General features: G+C 39.3%; 1 protein-coding gene across 1 annotated transcript in view; it reads left to right on the top strand.

The window, feature by feature from the left end:
• The window catches only part of LOC135466184 (papilin-like), a 91367-nt gene that overhangs the window by 36212 nt on the left and 29910 nt on the right, over positions 1-25245 (top strand). The window contains exons 25-31 of the mRNA XM_064743564.1: positions 6537-6776; positions 8013-8240; positions 10387-10611; positions 18895-19131; positions 20398-20607; positions 21092-21340; positions 23104-23301. Of these exons, the coding sequence (XP_064599634.1) occupies positions 6537-6776; positions 8013-8240; positions 10387-10611; positions 18895-19131; positions 20398-20607; positions 21092-21340; positions 23104-23301 (1587 nt within the window). The remainder of the gene's footprint in view (positions 1-6536; positions 6777-8012; positions 8241-10386; positions 10612-18894; positions 19132-20397; positions 20608-21091; positions 21341-23103; positions 23302-25245) is intronic.

The following is a 25245-nucleotide window of genomic DNA, read 5'->3' as shown; positions in this document are numbered from 1 at the left end:
TCGGCCCAATAGCTGTTCAAAATATACAAATATATGTACTGTGTACATTGTTCATTTTTGTGTTAAGCAGTTTGTAAATAACAAATATCTTTGAAATGTCATTGGTTTATTGGAACTTGAAAGCAATATCTCATCGAATAGCATACAGAATTAAGTCTTTTGAAGTAATAATTTTTTTCTCTAAATTTCTCAGAACTGACATGAATTTTGATTTAACACAGTTGTCTTTCTTCTAGACCAGGAATGTTCTTTTTTAGAAAAAGCAGTAAAACTATTCAAGGGGGCCGTTGGGGCCGATGTGCTTTCTCTGACATCCATGACGGATAACCGGCAGGAAAACTGATCTTAAAATCCACCACTACTGCACTTACGATGTATTGGGAGAATTAGACACAATGCTTGACCCTTAAAAAGTAACCATGCAGTTACATCTCTTTGACACTGATTTAATGGTAACTGAGCATAGATATACTGTTAAGTTTTCATAAGAATACCATCTCCGGACCGTCCATGCAAGTCACATAGGCTGCCGATATCAAATCCAGCGATCACCTTTCAACCAAATATATTGTGCCCAGGAATAGGTATATGTCATTATAGCCCAAGTTGGGCGTAGATTTATTTCCAGGTTTTAAGAATTTAGCATGAACCCAAGTGTTACACAAGCCTACAACAATACTGCTGCTGTTTTGTAAACATCCGCTTCTGGGCATAGCATAACCCCTCCTCCGCAGTGGCCATGCATTCTATCGTATGTCGCAGCCGATGTTATAATGGCCGCAGCGAATCGGTAGACACTGATCTGTCAATCCTTGTAAATGGTATTAGGCATACTGTACCAACAGTTATTTTATGTATTTACTTGATTAAGAGTTTTATGCAGTAGGGGCCTATTCCTGGATTTTCAGGGTGTGCAGAGTCCTTGAAAACCCCTTGAAAGTGCTCGAAAAATACAATTTATTTTCAAGTACTGGAAACGCCTTGAATATCGTAGTTTGTCCCAAACTTAAATATTATCTGCTGACCGCCGAGTCTGTATAGCGGGAGCTCGCTGATAATTCTCCCATAATGATAGCTTCCGCTGGCACTCGCCATTGTCACAAATTTAGAACAATTTTTTGAAACAGCGATAAAATTTGAAAAAATGCGAATGTTTTTGGCGACAAATTTATTTACTTAAGAAAAAATACAAATGTTATACAAAATCTACCATTAGAGTTTTCTGGGGTTTTTAGCACATTTTCGCTTTTCTTTTGGGTGAAAATAATCCACTTACTTTCATTTCAAACGGCTCATCTCGGTGAAACAATAACAACGTAGTTGTATGGTGATTATTTGACAGAAATCTGTTAAGGGGGTTCAGCATTGTTGCAAGTTGACTTACATTAAATAATGCTTGAAATCATTTTTGTTAAATAACGAATGAGAATCTTGGCATTTTGGGGGAGGCCTTTCATCGCCAATTGTGAAAAAAAAAATTATCAAGAGAAATAAATCAAGGAGGAGTTACATCTGTAAATGAAGTTACCTCCCATGAAAAATTAAACTTTTCCACTAAATAAACTATTTTTTGGGGGATCCGATGTAAATTAAATGCTTCAGAATATGTGCCGTTACATAAATGTGTACGCCGTCTGGTTTTCTCCTGTCAGACTGTTACTCCAATGTACTGATCATAATGTTGCATTTAAATAAACTGAATGTACAAATTAATTGCATAACAAATTTTTCTGATAGAGGAAATTACATTTTACTAAGATCCTACATATAGATTTGAAAAATGATTGATTTTTTCCCCGAAAAACAAAAACATGCTGCCAAGCATTGGTTCATTATTTTGAGGGCAATTGTTCTAAATGTAACGTTTGATAAACTCCAGATATAGCTGGAAGAGACCAAATTGATTCTATCAGCAACAAAGTCTGATGAGTGACTGGCTAAAAGAAATACTCACCCAGAGAAAGCCCTGCATAGTGATATATGGCGTTCATTTTTTTTACTGAGCCAAGGCCGGGTCAAAGAATGTGTTGCATTACAGAGGTGAAGGGCAGATATTTCTTGCAAAAGCAAGCATACTATTCAATATACATGCATGCAAATTAAAGCATCTATAATTCAGACTTAAAATGTAGTCTATAATTTGCTCCATGGTACATTTAAAATGACAAAAAACTCCTTGTAAACTCCTTGAATTTCATTTTCATATACCTGTACGAAACCTGATTTTGCACTCAAGTTTTGTGTACATGGGTGGTTGCTTTGAATTTTCATTGCCAACATCCACAACTTTTTCCAGTCATATTCTGCCTAGCCGATAATATAGAAAATACCACCAACGTTAAAGAGCGTGGTATTTGGTGGTAAGGTTCAGTTTAAAGCTGAATACTGGGGTAAAAAAAACTCAATTATGTGTTTTTCTGGTACAAATACTCAAATGTTGGGATAAAAACTGAATTGCATTCAAATCATTTAAGCGTAGAGTTTAACTTCGATCATCAATGGCTGGACCCATGACATTCTGAAAATAGTCAGCTGTGATTTTCATGAGCAGAAAAGACATCCAAATTGTGTCGAAATGGTTTGAGTAAATGGACTCAAGACGTGTTGCTTTTCCCACCTACAGTGTTGAAAGATGGCCCGTCATCACAGAAGATTTGAGATCAAGCATCCTTTTAACACGTAATGCTAATTACATAACCATCTGTCGCAGATTTTATGGTCATTAAGTCTGCGTGTTGACCTGTGTAACCTGAGTCTTGTCTGCTGAGTATGTGCAGTGTGTTGTGATATTTAGGATTTATTGATTCTTAGTATCAAGAAACCACAGCGTACAATGCAAAATACTGGGCATAACAGTGAAAAGTTCGCACTTGTATCGGTTTTATATAGGGTGCAGGCAGCTGTTTGAATAAGTTACTGAATCTACGCCTTGAATTTACTACTTGTGATTTAAATTAGTGGTGTATATCTTTGTGGGCCAAGTCATCATTGTGACAAATTGAAACTGATTCATGTAGGTATTAAATTTTGTAGTAACAGGCTCAAACGGAAGATTTTTGCATCAAACCAACGTCATCAAAAAATCCCCAAGAGTACCCCCTGTTTAAGTTGTCATCAAACATCATGTTCCCAGCTTGAGTCCTCCACCTGAGCCCCTTGTTTTGAAGCCAGAAATATACTGTTTGAGACATCCCATATTAAGCAAAAAGGTTAGTCAGGTGTAAGAATAATTTTTCTTCCATCAAAAGTGTGTGAGGGATTATGTAATTGACATGATTTCCCGGGCTGTCAGTGACAGTCACCAGCCCCATATAGCCGGGGACACAGTTGACCAAGTGTGTCCATGCCGCATACTTTGCTGGCGATCTTGTCCGCCCTGAAATTCGCTTGCATCACACGTCAGATAAGAGCAAAGAAATGTGCCAGCGATTTCACTCTGTCTTTGTTGCCTGTCTGCTCCAACGAAATCGGACAATTGAGACAATCGAGCTGACCAGTCAAACAATGTGGAATTGTGTTGACCTGTGACATTTTGTAGAGGCAATTGAAAGGGCAGACCTGTGCATTTTCCAAATGTATACAGTGGAGTTCATGTACCATGTTTGAGTTCATGAGGGGGACTTATATTTCACCCTTAAACTTTATGCAACACAACATGATCTTGGCTCCCCTCTTCGTGAAGTATTAAGTGTTTTACAGGCAATGTAAATTAGGTCAAAGCTATTCTGTGATCTGAGGTGAGGGTCCCTTGGGTGCTTACAACATAGCCAAGCATACAGTGTATATGTAAAAGTGTATGTGTGTACCAGCAATAAAATCATGATCAGAAATGACCGTCATATTCATCCCCCACCCTCCCCCCAACACACACACACGCACGCACGCACGCACGCACACGCACACGCACACACACACACAATCAGTTTTGAGTTTCTGGTTGCAAAGATTTGGACTTCAGTGAATCCCTGGTGTATTGTGATAAGCGTGGATTTTAAGGTCTGAAAGCCAACTCTAAAAAGGAAGAGTTTGGGATGTACTAGAAGGCCACATCAGGCCAACATGAATTGCTGCAGGCTCCCAAAATATGTCTGGAATGATATGCCCTGAAGGGCTACTGGGCAAAACTAAGCATGATGAAATTAATCTGTTAAATGGTGGCCTGAATTAAACTTCTAAGCCTTAGACTATTAAATATTCAAATAACAAGCGCTGCTGGCAGAAAATAAATATCTATCCGTAAGTATAGCTCTTTCATTTAAGGCATAGGTTGTATAAGTGTGTTTTTTTTCTTTCAATACTCCCTTATATTACTTGTTTAATGACGGCAGGTGTTGTATTGCAAGTTCAGCATTCAGGATTTAAAGTGTAACTGAACATTTGGTATATTAATTAGCTGTCTGCATGGAGGAGAGGAACCAAAGATACTGTGGAAAATGGACCAACAAGTGGTTCTACAACAAAAACATTGGTGATTGTCAGAGGTTTCTCCACGGTGGCTGTGGATCAGGAGGAAACCTGTTTGGAAGCAGGCAGGAGTGTCTCAGAAAATGCTACAGCTCAGGCCCTAACTTTCCTCCAACCACAAATCAAGGGTACAAAGTCGTGCGAGAACCTCGTCCAAGATATTGGCATGACTCACAGATCACAGGTGACCTTTATGTCGCCATAAGTATTGTCTAGAGTGCTGCTTCATTGGAAATGCCAATATGTGTGTATTGCATTGTACATAATTGATGGTAGATATAGTTGTATTCTGTATGCTTGGTGTTTGGTGCTTACTGACTTTACAGCCTGGCCATATATACAGTATATGTTGAGATAAGAACAGTTTACTGTGTTTTTTTTTTTCTTGCATTCAGATTTATTCATTGGACTAATGTTAAGTGTCTGTAGATGTTTGCGAATGTTTGTGTGAAAAGCATGTAATTCATAGTACATCACCATTATGACTACGCATGGAAGCACTGTATTCATAATTTTACACTGATGAGGTTATAGTGTGTTTAATGGCTGAAAGAAACTGAAGTGCCCCGAGTGTTTTACTCAGCCACAACCATTATAAAGGCATTGATGAAATTTCCCATGTCTGATCTACAGTTTTACATGTCATATTGGCACAGACCATGCAAGTGGTCATCAAAGAACAGTGAACTGTACAGATAGCCCCTATGTGGGAAGGTTGACATGTAGAACATGAAGAACGTAGAAATTCCCTTTCCAAGGGATTGAACCCACACTTCTTGTGCCTTGTGTTTGAGAATCCAGCACCTTTTCACTGACAGAAATGAGGCACGCCCCCCTCTCCATTTGTCCACTGGAATTTTTTGTAAATTATGCCATGGTTTGACGTTTACATGTGCATGCTCGATACAGCGAGACTCCAGAGGAGGCAGTAGAACATTTATGGGTAGTTGGATAGTGCTTATATGTATTTCAATCCGGTGTGTGTGGCAATAGTGACCTGATACATCTTCAATAACATACTCCAACTGCATCACTAGAAGCAGTAGGCTTACTTATCTTCTAATTTATTGAATAGTGGTGTTAGGATGTTTCCACAGCAAATACAGCTTTTTTCAAGTGAATCATTTTGCTTGATTTTGATTGATTCAACCACCTCGTGTTACCACTGAAGATTTGATCCATGTCTTAAGTGTAGGAAACGAAAGAGTCATTTTAAGATCTTTATCTGCTTCAAAAATACCTCTTTCCAAGCTGTCACCGCAGCATGCCTTAACTTTTTATTGGTGGCATTTTTAAAAAACGTGAAACATTAGCTCAGTTTCTACTTTCACTGGTGTTGAGCAAGTGCTATTGCCACTACAACCGACAGGCCAACTAGCTTGACTCTTCCATTGTGTCATTGTCGGTATAACTTCTGAGTGACTTTGTGTGACTATTTAACTTCTGTGAACTGAGAAATCATGCCAAATTATCCATGGTACTACCATCATCTCATGGATGTCCAGTTTGAGTTAGACAAACCATACATGATTGAGTTTATGTTATCTGTGGTGGCCGAAATGTTTCGCTTTCCTATGCTTTGCAAGGATCTAAAATATTCCCTGTAAAACTGTTTTATTAATGTGATTTACAGGAGTCCAGTTAAAAGGTACACACATAGGGTTAATTCTATTTGAGAAGCAGAAAACATTATTCTATGCTTAGAGCGCTTGTGGATGTAGTATAGATGTATCTGGCATTCATTTGTAAGTGTAGTATGTGCAGGAATATTGTAGAAAAAGGTATTTGATTCAGCTGATGTTGTGTTACAACGCTTGATAAGCTCCTGTATATAGTGCTTTGAGTGGTTATGGGCTCTTGTACATTGTGAAGGACATATGTGATTCTCCATGTACAGTACATCCTGGTTCCCCATTGCTATTAACATAAGCATATAAATATTTATGTTTTACTTGTACATATTTACAGTCAATAATCACTTCAACAACTATTTTGCGAGTATTAAACAAATGAGTTCAGATCCTAGAGAAAATTCATGCTCTTGTCAAAGCTGATTTGATTCTGATTGTCAGATCGCTGTCTTCGTGAAAAGAATGATCACTATTGTGGCTCATGGTCTAGCAAATGGTACTACGACAGATCAGCACGTGTCTGTAAGGACTTCTTGTACGGGGGCTGTGACGATCAAGGAAATGTATTCCATTCGTCATTTGAGTGCCGGAGAACGTGCACACAAACCAGATCTTACCCCACCTACCGTCCTGTCACGCCCCGCCCAACAAGACATTGGGACAGGTTCCAGACTTTTCAGGGTGGGGAATTTTGATCTCTCACTTTTGATCTCGTGTTGGCAGGACTAATCCTTTCAGGAAACACTTCACAGGGCATATTAATGTGCCTGTTTAGTTATGGCTAGCTTAAAAGACATTGACACAAAACATTGACAGCTTTGCTTTATACATGTAGTGGCAATTACTAGAAATCACCATTCTAATGTATATTTTTGGTTGACCTGAGTGAATAGCTATGAGTGAATAGCTTTTAACCACAGCTTTAAATAAAGGCTTACAGAGTAGAAAATGCAAATTGGGTTTGATCCGGTATTATTTGGAAAGTATACATAGTGCACTTGTAGGTGTTTTGAGCTGTTGTTTGATTAAGACATGACAATAAGATTGGTGAAACATTGCTGATTGTTATGAGCCTTCCATAACCTGGACACTAACAGACTGACTCACATGTTGCTGAGACACACAGCATGCTGTATGTTTCAGAGTGCAAGAAGTTTCAAATATAACTCTGCACTGCTTTCGTCATTTAAACATGGCTTGTTGGTTAAATTTTTAGAAAATAAGGACAAAGCAATTCATTTTCCTTTTACAGCATCATTCAGATTGAAAGGAAAAGTGTTCCTTAAGCATAATAAAGATATTTGGTACTGGATCGTAAGTCTTTGATCATCTCAAGTTTTTACAAATGCTTTCATATGTCCCAGTATATGTATTTGTTTGCTTTTTTTTTTTCGCTTTTTTTATTTTATTCTAATTTTAACCCAAGCTCACTGCTGTACATTAAGGAGGAGATCTGGGGTAATGAAGTAGACTTAGATTTTTTTTTTATCACAATTAACTCGCTTCTCAGTGTAAACGTATTAACATGTTTCCAGCCAAGTGTAGTTGTATACATGTACCTCTTGAAATATATTGTGTATTATGAGTATTTTATGTTGTGTTTTTATGACACAAATTATTCCATGTAATTTCAAAAATATTGTTGTATAGTTTTGACATTTATTTTGATATTTTATAAGCATGCTCTCTCTTCAATATTTTATAAAAAGCTCCTACAATTTTGCTGATCACTCAATCATCATGTTACTATGCAGTCCGCATTCAATAGATGCGCATTGAAAATATATTATATACATTTGTGTTTCTGAGTTGTAAAATTTTCCTCTCTTGCATCACAAGTTGAATTTTTTATATGCTTGTATGTTACATTTTATTTTGCTATTTTAATCTGCACATTTCTGCCTATTTGTGCCATAGAACTCTGTGTTGACAAGTCAGATGCCCCAGTCATCTGTGACTTGAGGGGGACTCGCTGGTTCTATAACCGACAGACCAGAAGGTGTGAGGACATGGAGTTAGGTGGCGGATGTCACTCCACGGCAAACAAGTTTAGGTCCCGCTCAGAATGTCAGGGTGTGTGTGAGAGTGGAACCACTGGGAGAGTGACACCCGCACCTGACGGAAACAGGCACACTCGGATTGATGGTGCGATATGACTGTTGATATTCTATATGGCTAATATTGTAGAGCTGTGTGACTAACAATATCAAATCAGCAACATATGGGTGGCTAAATTGCTATGGAACATTTAGGCCTTGAACTTTGATTTCTACTGAGATAAACTGATTTATCAGAAGAAAAGATTAATACTTAAGGCTTACTATATGCAGTTTAATTTTTTTTGTAAGGTGCAATCTGATTGGTCATTTTTTTGTGTTTATACTCATTAAACTACTACTTCTTGTAAGAATAGAACTGAAAAAGTTTGTAGCAGCGTTGTGTAAAATTGCAAGCAGAACACTGTAAATATATCTGTTTTCGTCAGTACAGTATAAATTCACATGGACAATCAGTATAAGTACAGGTTTTGTAATTCTGGAATTAAGACTGTTGAAACAGTAGGTAGTGGCTACCTTAGTACGAGCTTGATCACAAACTGACAGTGCTGCTGAGTGAGTGGATATGTGCATAGCCGAGCGCGAGTGACCACCAGAACTAGGTGGATATGTGCATAGCCGAGCGCGAGTGACCACCAGAACTAGGTGGATATGTGCATAGCCGAGCGCGAGTGACCACCAGAACTAGGTGGATATGTGCATAGCCGAGTGCGAGTGACCACCAAAACTAGGTGGATATGTGCATAGCCGAGCGCGAGTGACCACCAGAACTAGGTGGATATGTGCATAACCGAGCGTGAGTGACCACCAGAACTAGCCAGTTTGATCAAAATCACTTTTCAACTGATCTCTAAGACACACACTCTTGTTCTTGGATAACTACTATGTTTGAGACTCACACATTTTTGCAACCGGCATGACGAAGTCACCTGTTTACACTCCCGCATTTCCTCTGCTTACAACAGCAGTAGTCGTAATTCATAAAACATGAAAGTGGTCATAATTGTTCACAGTACATAGAAAATGCATTGCACAAATAAATTCAACTCCTTCTGCATCTTCTGCCCCCAAAGTTCTCCCAAATTTCACCATCAAAATGTTAACTTGTTCACTATTCTTTTTGAGACGACACGCAGATGTAAGCTTTCCTTTGTTATTTCGCTTGCTGAGCATGTGACAGCGATTATCAACAGTAGAACTTAAATCAGCAATATCATTGGCCCAAAGAATCACATTCGTAAAATATGCATTCTGGAGCCTGCGGCATTGCCTTCTTTAAAACAATCGACTGTCATTTCTCACAGTTTGCAATGAAAGTAGAACTTGATGTAACATTCTTTATTCCTTAAATTAAATTATAAGGATTACAGTCAATCCTTAAGTAACACTGCCTTCTGCTTGAAATGTTAAAGAATTTTTCTATTTAATTGCCCCTTTACCCCCCTAAAAGACAAGAGATTCCTCGTCAAGACAACTTCATGTACATAATCATGTACTGTAGTTTTTGGCTGCACAATGTGCATACGTACCTGGTATATTTGGTCCATGCTCTTCACATTGATGGATATTCTCATTATTTCCACACAAGCTGGTTTTAATGCATGCATCACAGGTATGACCCAAGCACCAGATGGTTTAAATATGGTGCGGCCGTGATTTACTAGTGGCCAATGCAAATTATCAGTATTATAATTTAGCAATTGCTGGCCAAAATTTTGTGTGCTATCATTTACGGTATTGTCTCAAAAGAAAATGAAGAAAAAGGGAACTTTGTTATATGTTTTGTGAACCTGTAATTAGATTAGATGGTTGGCTAGCCAACAGGACGGCAGAGTTCTGGCAAATTCCCTCATGTCGCTTATTTGGTTGGGCAGAAAATTTGCCTTCTAGCTGCTCATATGCTATGTAGACATGGAGAGTTAAGTGAACTAATGCAGAAATCTGTTGAAGACTATACAGTATTTCCTCCAGAGATCAAAGAGCTAGCGGAAGGTCCAGGTACATACATTTCAACTAAAAATGGCAACCCCATGTACTTGCATTATACTATGTGTATGGTACCATGTAATAATTCGCTTGAAAATTTCATAAAAATTCATGAATGTGATAAGCAGAAACTGATTGTTATGATAGCCAGTGTCATTTGGGAGTTTTCAAATTGAGAAAGTTAATAAAATTCCAGACAAGTTCACGACCGGGTGTAAATGTAGAGTATCTGTTTATTTTTGCTATAGAGCGTTGCGTTGACAAAGACTTCCCCATTCTCTGTGATTTGAGGGGGACTCGCTGGTTCTATAACCGACAGACCAGAAAGTGCGAGGACATGGAGTTAGGTGGCGGATGTCACTCCACGGCAAACAAGTTTAGGTCCCGCTCAGAATGTCAGGGTGTGTGTGAAAGGCGAACAACTGGGAGGGTGACATCCTCGCCAGACAGAAACAGACAAACACGGATTGATGGTGCGATACAATTTTGTACTGTGAAGTGTTAACACTATAGATCTTCCTAACACTGGTCACTTCTTTTCTTGTCAGTGTTTGTGTCTCATCAGTTTTTGTGCTTTAACCATTTAACAGTTGGCTTTTGGTGTTATCTCTGAAACTTGTGTCAGCACACTGCCTAACTGCCTACTTTTTTTTTGACAGTGCAGAATCTACATTTGATGCAGTTGTGAATGGGAAGAGTTTCACTGGGTTTTAATGATTACTGTACTTATGCTGGTGAACAATATACATTGTACAGCTTTGTGTGTGACAGATTATACTGGTTTATGCATCACTGTGTGACAGCTTGCTGGTTTATGTGAGTGTCACTGTGTGGGACAGTATACTGGTTTATGTGAATGTCACCGTGTGGGACAGTATACTGGTTTATGTGAGTGGGACAGTATACTGTTTATGTGAGTGTCACTGTGTGGGACAGCATAATGGTTTATGTAAGTGTCACCGTGTGGGACAGTATACTGGTTTATGTGAGTGTCACCGTGTGGGACAGTATACTGGTTTATGTGAGTGTCACCGTGTGGGACAGTATACTGGTTTATGTAAGTGTCACTGTGTGGGACAGTATACTGGTTTATGTGAGTGTCACTATGTGTGACAGTATACTGGTTTATGTGAGTGTCAGCATGTGGGACAGTATACTGGTTTATGTGAGTGTCTCTATGTGGGACAATATACTGGTTTATGTGAGTGTCACTATGTGGGACAGTATACTGGTTTATGTGAGTGTCACCGTGTGGGACAGTATACTGGTTTATGTGAGTGTCACTATGTGGGACAGTATGCTGGTTTATGTGAGTGTCACCATGTGGGACAGTATACTGGTTTATGTGAGTGTCACTATGTGGGACAGTATACTAGTTTGTGTAAGTGTCACCATGTGGGACAGTATACTGGTTTATGTGAGTGTCACTGTGTGGGACAGTATACTGGTTTATGTTAGTGTCACTATGGGGGACAGTATACTGGTTTATGTGAGTGGGACAGTATACTGGTTTATGTGAGTGTCACTATGTGGGACAGTATACTGGTTTATGTGAGTGGGACAGTATACTGGTTTATGTGAGTGTCACTATGTGGAACAGTATACTGGTTGATGTGAGTGTCACTATGTGGGACGGTATACTGGTTTATGTAAGTGTCATCATGTGGGACAGTACACTGGTTTATGTGAGTGGGACAGTATACTGGTTTATGTGAGTGTGACAGTATACTGGTTTATGTGAGTGTCACGTGTGGGACAGTATACTGGTTTATGTGAGTGTGACAGTATACTGGTTTATGTGAGTGTCACTGTGTGGGACAGTATACAGGTTTATGTGAGTGGGACAGTGTACTGGTTTATGTGAGGGTCACCGTGTGGGACAGTATACAGGTTTATGTGAGTGGGACAGTGTACTGGTTTATGTGAGGGTCACCGTGTGGGACAGCTGATTTGTTTATGCCAGTACTGATATTCATGACAGATTAATGTTTTATGCAAGCGTCACTATGTATAATTACTTATTATGCAGATATGATATGATAACACTGCCACCTAAGATAACTTGTGTTTTTATTGAAATCAGTAATATTGTTAATCAAGTAGGTAGAGAGCACTGTTGATTTATGAGATTTACTTCTTCCCTTTGTAAGGAGCTGGAGAACCACATTCTCATTATTTATTTATTCTTTCTTCACTGCACATATAAATGTTTATCTACTCATGCAAACTGCTGTATTTTTGATGCAATCACTGTTTGCGCCTGAACATTTTTGTTATAGGCTACATGTAGCTGCGTTGTTACAGTGCCATTGCGCAAGAAACTGCGCTGCAGCTTTTATCATTTTAGTGTTTTCAGCATTTTGCTTGATGCAGATAATGGCATTGCGATAGAGTCAGCTAACTGCGATAAAATATGCTGCAATTCTCCATACTTCATTTGTTACATTACCTTCCATACTTCATGTTCTCCCGAGGTTTGTTACATTACATCCCATACTTCATGTTCTCCACGGTTTGTTTCATTACCTCCCATACTTCATGTTCTCCCAAGGTTTGCTCCATTACCTCCCATACTTCATGTTCTCCAAGGTGTGTTACATTATCACCCATACTTCATGTTCTCCCAAAGTTTGTTACATTACATCCCATACTTCATGTTCTCCAAGGTTTGTTTCATTACCTCCCATACTTCATGTTCTCCCTAGGTTTGTTACATTACATCCCATACTTCATGTTCTCCAAGGTTTGTTACATTACCACCCATACTTCATGTTCTCCCAAGGTGTGTTATCTTACCTTCCACACTTCATTTTCTCCCAAGGTTTGTTACATTACCTCCCATACTTCATGTTCTCCCAAGGTTTATTACATAACCTCCGATACTTCATGTTCTCCCAAGGTGTGTTACATTACATGTACCTCCGATACTTCATGTTCTCCCAAGGTGTGTTACCTTACATCCCATACTTCATGTTCTCCCAAGGTGTGTTACATTACCACCCATACTTCATGTTCTCCTAAGGTGTGTTACATTACCTTCCATACTTCATGTTCTCCCAAGGTTTGTTACATTACATCCCATACTTCATGTTCTCCCAAGGTGTGTTACATTACCTCCCATACTTCATGTTCTCCCTAGGTTTGTTACATTACATCCCATACTTCATGTTCTCCCAAGGTTTGGTACATTACCTCCGATACTTCATGTTCTCCAAGGTTTATTACATAACCTCCGATACTTCATGTTCTCCCAAGGTTTGGTACATTACTACTATTTGTTTGGGTGTGAACGTTTGTGCTATGTTTTACATGCATACCTTCCAGCATGAACATGTTTAATAATAGATTAAAATAAAAAAGAATGCATGGGTAAAAAAAGGAAACAAACTTGCCCACCCACACCACTGTCTATAGGCATGCAGCTTAAAAGGATATTCATTACTCCTCTTGGATACTTTATATATATATGTTTTTATTTTCACTCCCTGTTAAAGGAAATAGCAATGCAGATGTTAACTGTTTCATACACAAAGCATTATGGGCTGTTTTGGTTGGTAGATCGTTGTCTAGAGGAGAAAGACACAGAATATTGTGGAGAATGGAGAGTCCGCTGGCATTATAACAGGTACAGCAGAAAGTGTGAGGAGTTCATACATGGGCGATGTACAACAGGCGGAAATCTGTTTTCCTCCAAGGATGAGTGCAGTAGTATTTGTGCTCGCTGGGTCTCCCCCACCTACAGGCAAAACCCAGAACACTACAACAACAACAACTTTTACAGAACCACTGGTGCGAAGTTAATCCTCACTTGCCCATATATATGTATCCATAGAGTCACATTATAGTGAATGCACATAGATACTTCCATAAATAATATATTCGTCATAGTGTTCATAATATTACATTTCAGTAGCATTGTATTGTACTGTGCAGTAGGCGCATGTAGTTGGCTGCATGCTACCTCATATCCAGTGCACATGTTGCCTGAAATCCGGTCTCTTAAAAATTTCCCTGTATTAAGAATACCCTCAGTGACTTAAAATCTCGCCCATAGAAGGGCATTTTTAGAGGCAAATAAATCTGACAACATATTATATTTGGTGCAGAAACTTTCCAGTAAAATGCCATCCCATGTTCCTAGCAAACCTCAAAGCACCTTTCTAAAATCAAAGGAACTCTCACAATCAGGAAAAATGGGCACGTTAATCATGGACCATTTATGGTCATTTAGGGTTTGTAGATTGTCATCTAATAAAACATGGGCTATTGAAAAGCTTGCATGGTTCCAGGGCCGAGGAAGTATGGCCAATATTAACTAAACTTGGTACAGACTGCATGAAAGGTCAGGAATGTATGATGGTTAGTGGGCTGTTGTAGGAATACTAGATATTAGTTACATATCTGTTTTGTTCAGGAATGAGCAGAAGCAACAAAGACAGGTGCAGATTTTGAACTGTAATATTACCCTACAGAAAGATGGATTAGAATTGATCTGTGCAGCATTCAATGTTCAGACTGGAGACATGACATTTAAAGTCCTGAACTACAACAGGCTTTGAACTGAAAAGTGAAAACTGTAGATAATGTCTTTTTTCGTGTTGTCATTTCCAGTTTTTGCGAAAATAACTTGGAATTCTCCAAAACGAAATTTATTAACTTTGCTTATGGCATAGTGAAGATAGAGTTTGATATACATGCCAACAGTTATAATTAACCCAGGTGTGTTTTTGGTAAAACTTATATCTGTATACTCATGCATACACATATGCTATACATAGCTACATGTAGCAGTCACTGTAGTCCTAACTTAAATTGAATGTATATTAATGTGTTTCATTTTGATATACAGTATAGAAGAAAGGAAATTTAAATTTGATTCAAACATTGATGGCTTCTAATGCAAATACATGAAGAAAGTAAGTGAACCTTGGATTTAACTTTACTGCAGCAGGGGTGTAGCCTAGGATAGAGTGAGGAAAAGCCATTTAAAACAGTATATTGTCATACTATATCATACTATAAGACCATGACATATATTAGGGCCATTTTCTTCTGTTGTTTTTTTTCAGCCAGCTTTATAGCAAGACACATTTTCCCCAAACACATTTTCCCCAGCCTGTGTCCCTGTGCCTTTTCTTTTAGTCACTACTTAAGAACATACATTAGAGTGCATGACAGTTACTGCTCCTGTTCTGGGATTATCTGGTTCAGAAGATCTAGTATTGTGGCCTTCTGTTCATCTGCTTCTATCTAGATTTGCTTTGCCTGTGACCTGCCTAGAAATTGCTTATTTAATAACCTGTTGAGGATCTTGATATTTGCAGTGATTCTTTAAGCTAGGATTAATAGTGAGTAGTATGTAAACCTAAATTGTGTTATCTGATGAGTGTCAAGATTTCTCATTGTGTTAGGTTTCGTATACATGTACATGTATACACATGTAGCTTAATTATGAAGATTACTAATGGCTTCATATTTACTAGCATACCTCATGTGTCACAGTGCTTTTGTGGATGTAGATGTGATCTTCCTGTGATTGGGGGAGAAGGTGGACGCTGATGTGATGTTTCTGTGATTGGGGGAGTAGGTGGACGCTGATGCGATATTTCTGTGATTAAGGAAGTAGGTGGATGTAGATGTAATCTTCCTGTGATTGGGGGAGAAGGTGGACGCTGATGTGATGTTTCTGTGATTGGGGGAGTAGGTGGGTATAGATGTGATCTTCCTGTGATTGGGGGAGAAGGTGGACGCTGATGTGATGTTTCTGTGATTGGGGGAGAAGGTGGATGTAGATGTGATCTTCCTGTGATTGGGGGAGAAGGTGGACGCTGATGTGATGTTTCTGTGATTGGGGGAGTAGGTGGGTGTAGATGTGATGTTTCTGTGATTAGGGGAGTAGGTGGACGCTGATGCGATATTTCTGTGATTAAGGAAGTAGGTGGATGTAGATGTGATCTTCCTGTGATTGGGGGGGAAGGTGGACGCTGATGTGATGTTTGTGTGATTGGGGGAGTAGGTGGATGTAGATGTGATGTTTCTGTGATTGGGGGAGTAGGTGGACGCTGATGTGATGTTTGTGTGATTGGGGGAGTAGGTGGATGTAGATGTGATATTTCTGTGATTGGGGGAGAAGGTGGATGTAGATGTGATGTTCCTGTGATTGGGGGAGTAGGTGGATGTAGATGTGATGTTTGTGTGATTGGGGGAGTAGGTGGACATAGATGTGATGTTTGTGTGATTGGGGGAGTAGGTGGATGTAGATGTGATGTTTGTGTGATTGGGGGAGTAGGTGGACATAGATATGATGTTTGTGTGATTGGGGGAGTAGGTGGATGTAGATGTGATGTTTGTGTGATTGGGGGAGTAGGTGGACGTAGATGTGATGTTTGTGTGATTGGGGGAGTAGGTGGATGTAGATATGATGTTTCTGTGATTGGGGGAGTAGGTGGATGTAGATGTGATGTTTCTGTGATTGGGGGAGAAGGTGGACGCTGATGTGATGTTTCTGTGATTGGGGGAGAAGGTGGATGTAGATGTGATCTTCCTGTGATTGGGGGAGAAGGTGGACGCTGATGTGATGTTTCTGTGATTGGGGGAGTAGGTGGGTGTAGATGTGATGTTTCTGTGATTAGGGGAGTAGGTGGACGCTGATGTGATGTTTCTGTGATTGGGGGAGTAGGTGGATGTAGATGTGATGTTTCTGTGATTGGGGGAGAAGGTGGACGCTGATGTGATGTTTCTGTGATTGGGGGAGTAGGTGGATGTAGATGTGATCTTCCTGTGATTGGGGGAGAAGGTGGACGCTGATGTGATGTTTCTGTGATTGGGGGAGTAGGTGGGTGTAGATGTGATCTTCCTGTGATTGGGGGAGAAGGTGGACGCTGATGTGATGTTTCTGTGATTGGGGGAGAAGGTGGATGTAGATGTGATCTTCCTGTGATTGGGGGAGAAGGTGGACGCTGATGTGATGTTTCTGTGATTGGGGGAGTAGGTGGGTGTAGATGTGATGTTTCTGTGATTGGGGGAGAAGGTGGACGCTGATGTGATGTTTCTGTGATTGGGGGAGTAGGTGGGTGTAGATGTGATGTTTCTGTGATTAGGGGAGTAGGTGGACGCTGATGCGATATTTCTGTGATTAAGGAAGTAGGTGGATGTAGATGTGATCTTCCTGTGATTGGGGGGGGGGGGAGGTGGACGCTGATGTGATGTTTCTGTGATTGGGGGAGTAGGTGGATGTAGATGTGATGTTTCTGTGATTGGGGGAGTAGGTGGATGTAGATGTGATCTTCCTGTGATTGGGGGAGAAGGTGGACGCTGATGTGATGTTTCTGTGATTGGGGGAGTAGGTGGGTGTAGATGTGATCTTCCTGTGATTGGGGGAGAAGGTGGACGCTGATGTGATCTTCCTGTGATTGGGGGAGAAGGTGGACGCTGATGTGATGTTTCTGTGATTGGGGGAGTAGGTGGGTGTAGATGTGATGTTTCTGTGATTAGGGGAGTAGGTGGACGCTGATGCGATATTTCTGTGATTAAGGAAGTAGGTGGATGTAGATGTGATCTTCCTGTGATTTGGGGGGGGGGGAAGGTGGACGCTGATGTGATGTTTCTGTGATTGGGGGAGTAGGTGGATGTAGATGTGATGTTTCTGTGATTGGGGGAGTAGGTGGACGCTGATGTGATGTTTGTGTGATTGGGGGAGTAGGTGGATGTAGATGTGATATTTCTGTGATTGGGGGAGAAGGTGGATGTAGATGTGATGTTCCTGTGATTGGGGGAGTAGGTGGATGTAGATGTGATGTTTCTGTGATTGGGGGAGTAGGTGGATGTAGATGTGATGTTTGTGTGATTGGGGGAGTAGGTGGACATAGATATGATGTTTGTGTGATTGGGGGAGTAGGTGGATGTAGATGTGATGTTTGTGTGATTGGGGGAGTAGGTGGACGTAGATGTGATGTTTCTGTGATTGGGGGAGTAGGTGGATGTAGATATGATGTTTCTGTGATTGGGGGGAGTAGGTGGATGTAGATGTGATGTTTCTGTGATTGGGGGAGTAGGTGGACACTGATGTGATGTTCCTGTGATTGAGGGAGCATGTGGACGCTTATGTGAAGTTTCTGTGATTGGGGGAGTAGGTGGACACTGATGTGATGTTCCTGTGATTGAGGGAGCATGTGGACGCTTATGTGATGTTTCTGTGATTGGGGGAGTAGGTGGACTTCTGTTTGCATGCATCAGAATTCTGTAAGGTTCACATGAACAAAGGATTGTTGTTATGTATTTTTACATTGACTACAAGATGTAACTTAATATACATACGTGTGTATAGTAGTGTTTGTGTACATGATATAGATATCTTTGTGTTTTATTCTATCGTTTCTCCACATCAGAGAAATCTTACTTTTAGACTTATATATATATATATATATATATATATATATATATATATATATGATATTATTTTACTGGAAGATTGATCATGTTAATGGAGATGCAGTGTTTATCAGTTTGGTGTTATTTCGTTCTCATAGGTTACTGATAGCTGAGTATAAAATTTAATATAAGCAAATGACCAAATTTAATTTTGCCTTAAAATGCCATTTATGACAAAGGCAAATATTAGGCATAAGAAAGGATGATTTGTTATGGCACTTGATGTTTTTAACATGTTTGAAATACTATAGTAGTGTGTTCTCTTCTCCGTCTATCCCAAGGCCTAATTCTGTTCTAAAATTAGGGCTAATATTTGTAATTCATAGACCGTTGTCTGATGGAGAAAGACACGAGGTACTGTAGAACGTGGAGAACACGTTGGTTTTATAACCGACGGACAGGAAGATGTGAGGACTTCCAAGACGGTGGCTGTGACTCTGGGGGCAATGTCTTCACCTCGCGATATGACTGCCAGAGAAGTTGTGAGGGAAGAGAAAGGAGACCCCAGCCGATTTACCCTGTGACCCCACGACCTTACGTCCCCACCAGACACAGGAATGATGGTGGGCGCTTTTCTTCATTATAAAACCACAGTGGATGTGACTTATATCTTTCTATACTGAATGAATATATAGTCATATTTGGGTGGATGCCTAGTAACTTCAAATGATATGCTGTAACAGGAAATTAGCGAGCTGTTGTTGTTCAGGTCAGAAATTCATAGTTAATTGTGCTACGGATTGTTTAACCGGATTTGCTTATTTAATATGAATTAGGAGTATAATTAGTCTTAGAAGGCACTAGTGCAGTAACAGGTTCAGTGGGAATCTGCAGGGTTTATAAGTCTGGATGGTAAACTGATCTTTTATTAACAGTGGTTTACAGGCATTATGGTATTGGTAACTCACATGTGTATGTACCTGTGTGGCTGACACATTCTGCTTGTGTAATTGTGGATATGATTATACATTTGGAGGCTTGGAAAGTGGGATACATACATTCACATATGTACTGTTTCATATTTATTTGCGTATGAATGAGGCATGCTTGAAGGTTTAAGTGTTAATTTAGGTCATGATGTGTGGATTTGCTTTTAAACAGTTGTCTAAATAATGCAAATTTGAATTATTTGACCTCTTTACAAATTTGCACGAGAAATTGTATATTTTCTAGGGTAGAAATCGTTTAAAATTGTTGACAAAAACAACATTATTTGTATGTAGCTGTGTGAAATTTTAGCGCCCATATTACACTTGAGATTTTGTATTGTTTACATGGTTTATTTGTCTGTTTAGCAAAGTAGTACTGGTGTGACAAGTGATGGAATAGTGATGGATGGATGTATTTATGTTATGTATCTGTATAAACCCACCACTAATTATAACATAGCAGTCGTTTGTAAGCATATTTAGTGTCTAACATATTAACTTACCACAAATACCTTGGTTGTGATTGTATCTAGTCAGAATCTAGAATGGAATACATCTCAGAATCCATAAGTGACTGGTTTTGTACGTGTATGTTTAAAATGCCATGATGTTTGGCTGTCTGTGATAACCTAGCTTACGCTATACTCATTTCCTACAGTTTAATAATCACCTGGTTGTTGGCATATGTTTTACTGTTTGTTAAATGATAGTCCTGTTAAATCATGTGTACATTTAGATGTACTTATTTTCATTTCTTCAGTCTTGCATAGATATTACTGGTATATACAAGCAGATTTTATCAAAACTACGTGTGTCATATAGATAAATTGCTAACATGATTGGAGTTCTGTAGAAATGAGTATGAGTAGGAAATGACAGGAAGGGTTTGTGTTGTCCCAGACCGGTGCCTGGCAGATAGAAACACTCGCTACTGTGGCATGAGGAGAACCCGTTGGTATTACAATCGCGACACAGGCCGCTGTGAGCAGTACCAGGACGGAGGCTGTGGCTCTGATGGGAATCAGTTTGTGTCCAGATATGAATGTCAAAGAACCTGTCTTACGCAGTTTCCCAACCCAGTGACTAGAAGGCCCTGGACAAACTCCGGGGGTGAGATTGTAATATCTAAATGTAGCCATTAATAGGACATTCAAAGTGAATACAAGTGTTCATTATTGTTTCAGAAAAACGGTGTTTTTGTTTTGCTCAAATGTAGCAACCAGACTGGGGCTCACAGTATATTAATATAAGGTTTTGGTATTTTCTTTAAAACATAAGCTTTTTAGCCTAGCATCCATTTTACATGGCCTGCTTATAATTTAAGGTGTACACATTGATAATGACATTCATGTGTGACATATCATGCCATCCACATGAAAGTGTTCATATTGAGTTGCCACTCCTGCATTTGTTTTCAACCATCCATCATGCTTTGTGCGAAAGTTGTCCATTGCTGCTAATTTGCAAAACATTACATGGGTTCTTAAATATACATTGCAATATTCTCTTTTCACTTGTTTTTCCTGGGCTATTCTTTGCTGTTCTTGCTGCTGCAAATGCTATGTAGACCTTCGATCCTTTGATTTTCATATAGACATCTGCCTTCAAGACAAAGACGTACGTATTTGTGGCCAGTGTGAAAGCCAGTGGTATTACAACGCTGAAGAACACCGCTGTGAAAGATTCCTCTACTGTGGCTGTTCTCGCAGTGACAATAAGTTTCACACTTTCCAGGAGTGTGAATCCACCTGTGCAGGACGAACTGGCTACGTGACATCGAATCCCACCCGACACCGTGTTTGGACGTATGAACCTCACACACAGGCACCCGGCCCAGACAGAGGTCTGTCAGTGTACAGCTGTGTGTCCTGGCCTGTAGCTCTTTCTAACACTTCCCCCAATGGGCTTTGCTTTAGCGGGTGCTACGCATGCTGTGTGATGTGTTTCAGGCTTTATCTTGGTGAAGGGTTTAAATGTTCTTTGAAGGGTTTTCTAAATAAATTGTTACATTTTTTTCTTATTATCCTGTACAATAAGCTTGAATATAATTTTTTATCTCACTCCCTGTAATCTTTTTTTCTGTTTCTTATTCTCACTCATCTTGTAGTGGTTTTGTTCAGTCGGTATTAATACTTGTCTTATTTCAGTCTTTAGCTTTTACACATAGTGCCGATGTTGCATTAAACCTTAATCATCCATTCATTCTTACATGTAATGGCTTATATTAGCCATTCATTGTTACACTGTCTCATGTCATCTGTAATTTGTCATGTTCCCCACCACTGTATATTAATGCTTAACAAGTGTGTAGAATGTTTCTCTTTGTGGTGAGAGTATAAAATATATGTTTATTTTCATTCACCTTTTCCATGTAATTAATCCAATAAAGCATCATGATCCCTGTACACATGCATTGCTTATACATAACATTGTGAAAAAATATGCCTGACTGGTTTAATATGACATAGTCATTAAATGAGATTTGTCCCCTTTTTTACATGTATCGGTATACATGGATTTTCTTATATATGTTTCTGTCTTAATCCTCTTCATGCTCTTACAATTTAGATTTTTGGTTGGCACCCATACCAGAAGGACATTAAAGTTATGCTCTGTTTAAATTAAACATTTGAATGTGAGTTGCATTTACATTAATCACAGCTTATCATGTGAAAATGTATTTGTATATCCTATCATGCTATCTGATTAATGTTTTATAATTAATTAAAGGTTTAGTTAGATACTTTCTGTATGCACATGTGTGTGTATTGATTTTGTGATGCATGTGGTCTTTAGTTGAAATGTATAAATTACAGTTGTTCATTTAAGCATGACTTATTGAGGACGAGCATATCTGCTTCTATTCATGTTATAAATGTGTACATGTTTGGATCAGTATAGATTTACATACCACTATATTTACATCTACATGCAGGCCTCAATATGCATGTTTTCATACATAATTCAATATTAATGTACATAGACAGGTATTCCGTCGATATTTCCACAATTCATAAAGTAAAAGTTGTTATGTGTAAAAAGCCCTCTAAGGAGAAGTTGTCAGTGCCAGTACATGCCTGTTTTTGCTTAAACAAGTTGTTCTGTCTACTAGGTTCAAAAGAGAGTTCAGTTTCCTTAGAGAGATATGATAAGATTTGTCTAGCTGTGGTAGGTGCATATATGGGTGGATAACCTGAAGCTGACAGCTTGTTGCTTACATTGTGCAGACTGCAAACTATGTGATTCACCAGCCATTCTAACTTAAATGCAGCTTTTGGCAATACACTGTATCAAGTTCTACACTCTTTAATTAATTTCTGTTTGCAGATGTATTAAATTTGCATGTGGCTTGTATGGCTATCATTCCACATGGTATACTTTGTGAAATATTTAAGAGATAGAATGATTCTTATTTTCATGATGATAATAATGTTGCTTTTTGAAACTGAAAATGTAGGAAAAGTCAGTGTTTTTGCATCAAATAATGCTTTGTTGTTACTGTTTCCATGGTTTCAGCAATTGTTTGTTTATGTTTTTTTTTATCGTGTTCATCAACATCTATGGAGACATGCAAAAACACTGAATTGTATTTGTTCAAATTTCCAGATATCTGTCGGTTGCCCAAGAAGGTTGGCCCATGTTACGGTAGCTTCTCTCAGTGGTATTACGACGCAGCGTATGGCAGCTGCCTGGAGTTCACATACGGGGGATGTGATGGTAATGAGAACAACTTTGACACGGAGGAGGAGTGTATCTTACGCTGCGACCCAAATGGACTCGTCAGACGTCCCACACCATCAGCAAGTATGGAGACATCCTGAATATTGTGACTAATTTAGTTAAGATATATGCTTGTCTTCTCTTGTTCTTCCGATTCTTATATGTTGAACATGTGTTAATGAATATACATGATGTATTTTTGTAGTACCAGTTGTAAAAAATGATAAATGTTAAACTGTGTGGCATATGGAACCATGGAACGAACATGCCAAACAATGTTAAATTGTGTGGCATACGGAACCGTGGATGGAACGTCCCAAAAATGTTAAACTGTGTGGCATACGGAACCATGGAAGGAACATGCCAAACTGTGTGGCATATGGAACCACAGAAGGAACATGCCAAACTGTGTGGCATACAGAACCATGGAAGGAATATGCCAAACTGTGTGGCATATGGAACCATGGAACGAACATGCCAAACTGTGTGGCATATGGAACCATGGAAGGAACATGCCAAACTGTGTGGCATACGGAACCATGGAAGGAATATGCCAAACAATGTTAAACTGTGTGGCATGCGGAACCACAGAAGGAACATGCCAAACTGTGTGGCATACGGAACCATGGAAGGAACATGCCAAACTGTGTGGCATATGGAACCATGGAACGAACATGCCAAACAATGTTAAACTGTGTGGCATGCGGAACCACAGAAGGAACATGCCAAACTGTGTGGCATACGGAACCATGGAAGGAATATGCCAAACAATGTTAAATTGTGTGGCATACGGAACCGTGGATGGAACGTCCCAAAAATGTTAAACTGTGTGGCATACGGAACCATGGAAGGAACATGCCCAAAGAAATTTTTTGATTTATTTTACTAGTATTTCTTTGAGGCTCAAAAAAGTTAAAAGTTTCAGCAATTGTTTCATTTAAGCATGACTTTTTTTTCGGCTTAACTGTGAATACCGTAAGAAGCCATTTTTCTCAAAGCTGGGTCTGTCAGTTGTTGACAATTTTCATTTTTGACACGGGAAATGATTTGCTGTAAGTGATCTAAAATCTCTCCCCTGTGTTTCTTTCGCACAGTCTGAGTACTTGACAGAGAGGCTTGAGGATTTCCCAAACAGTCGCACCTTTGTTTTTACTTGTGAAATAAAATGAAGAAAGTACATTTATCAAGTGACAATTGCAACAAAGCTGTTAATTCCAAAAATGTCTCTAAGCATGTCCACACTAAACAGACAACCTGACATATTTCTTCTCAGGTTGACAGGCTAAATTTGCAGGCTGCACTTGCAAGCCTCAATTAAATGGGCGAATACTTAATTTTTCAGGCTATGTGAAGGTCGCCAATGATAGTATCAATCAAGTTCCCATAAAATGGCAGCGATGTTTGCCACGGCTCACCCACATGTTATGTCCTTGAAATTGATTCTCTCCTCCCATTTCAGAAGAATTCTGTTTTCCCGCCTTACCAAATCAGGTAATTTCTGTTAAACACAGAAAGCACACCACAACAAAGTTTCCGAAACTACAAGTACCATGTGTTCTAACCTCCTTTTCGCATTGTTGTGACAGCCAATTGCCTTGCACTGGACTGAGAACTCTCTTGCGCATAAATGTCTACAGGTAACAGACAGCTCACCGATTTAAACACTGACCAATTAGGTGAATTTATTTTCACTTACCTGCCCCTTGGAATAGTCATCATGATTGTGAAATCTCCCACCAAGTCTAGACTAGCAGACGCGGGTCTATAAGTATACATACAGCCACGTGCCCAGTGAAATGCATGTACATTTTATTGAAAGTGCTTATGACTTTGTTACTTATCCATTTCAGTAAAGCCATGATAAAGTCATGCATTTCAGTTTTTTACACTACGCACGTAATCCATTTCCTAGTACAACGAGAAGAATTAAAAACAATTGCCAAAACATCATGTGGGCGGATCAGGCCTCAGCTTTGATTGACGGGCCTCCCGAATGATGTTGAAATTTCCCAGACCAGTGTGAAAGGT

This window comes from Liolophura sinensis, chromosome 6 (assembly GCF_032854445.1).
Source record: "Liolophura sinensis isolate JHLJ2023 chromosome 6, CUHK_Ljap_v2, whole genome shotgun sequence".
Lineage (NCBI taxonomy): Eukaryota > Metazoa > Mollusca > Polyplacophora > Chitonida > Chitonidae > Liolophura > Liolophura sinensis.
Note: the sequence above shows the minus strand (reverse complement) of the source record. Positions and strands in the feature narration are given on the sequence as shown.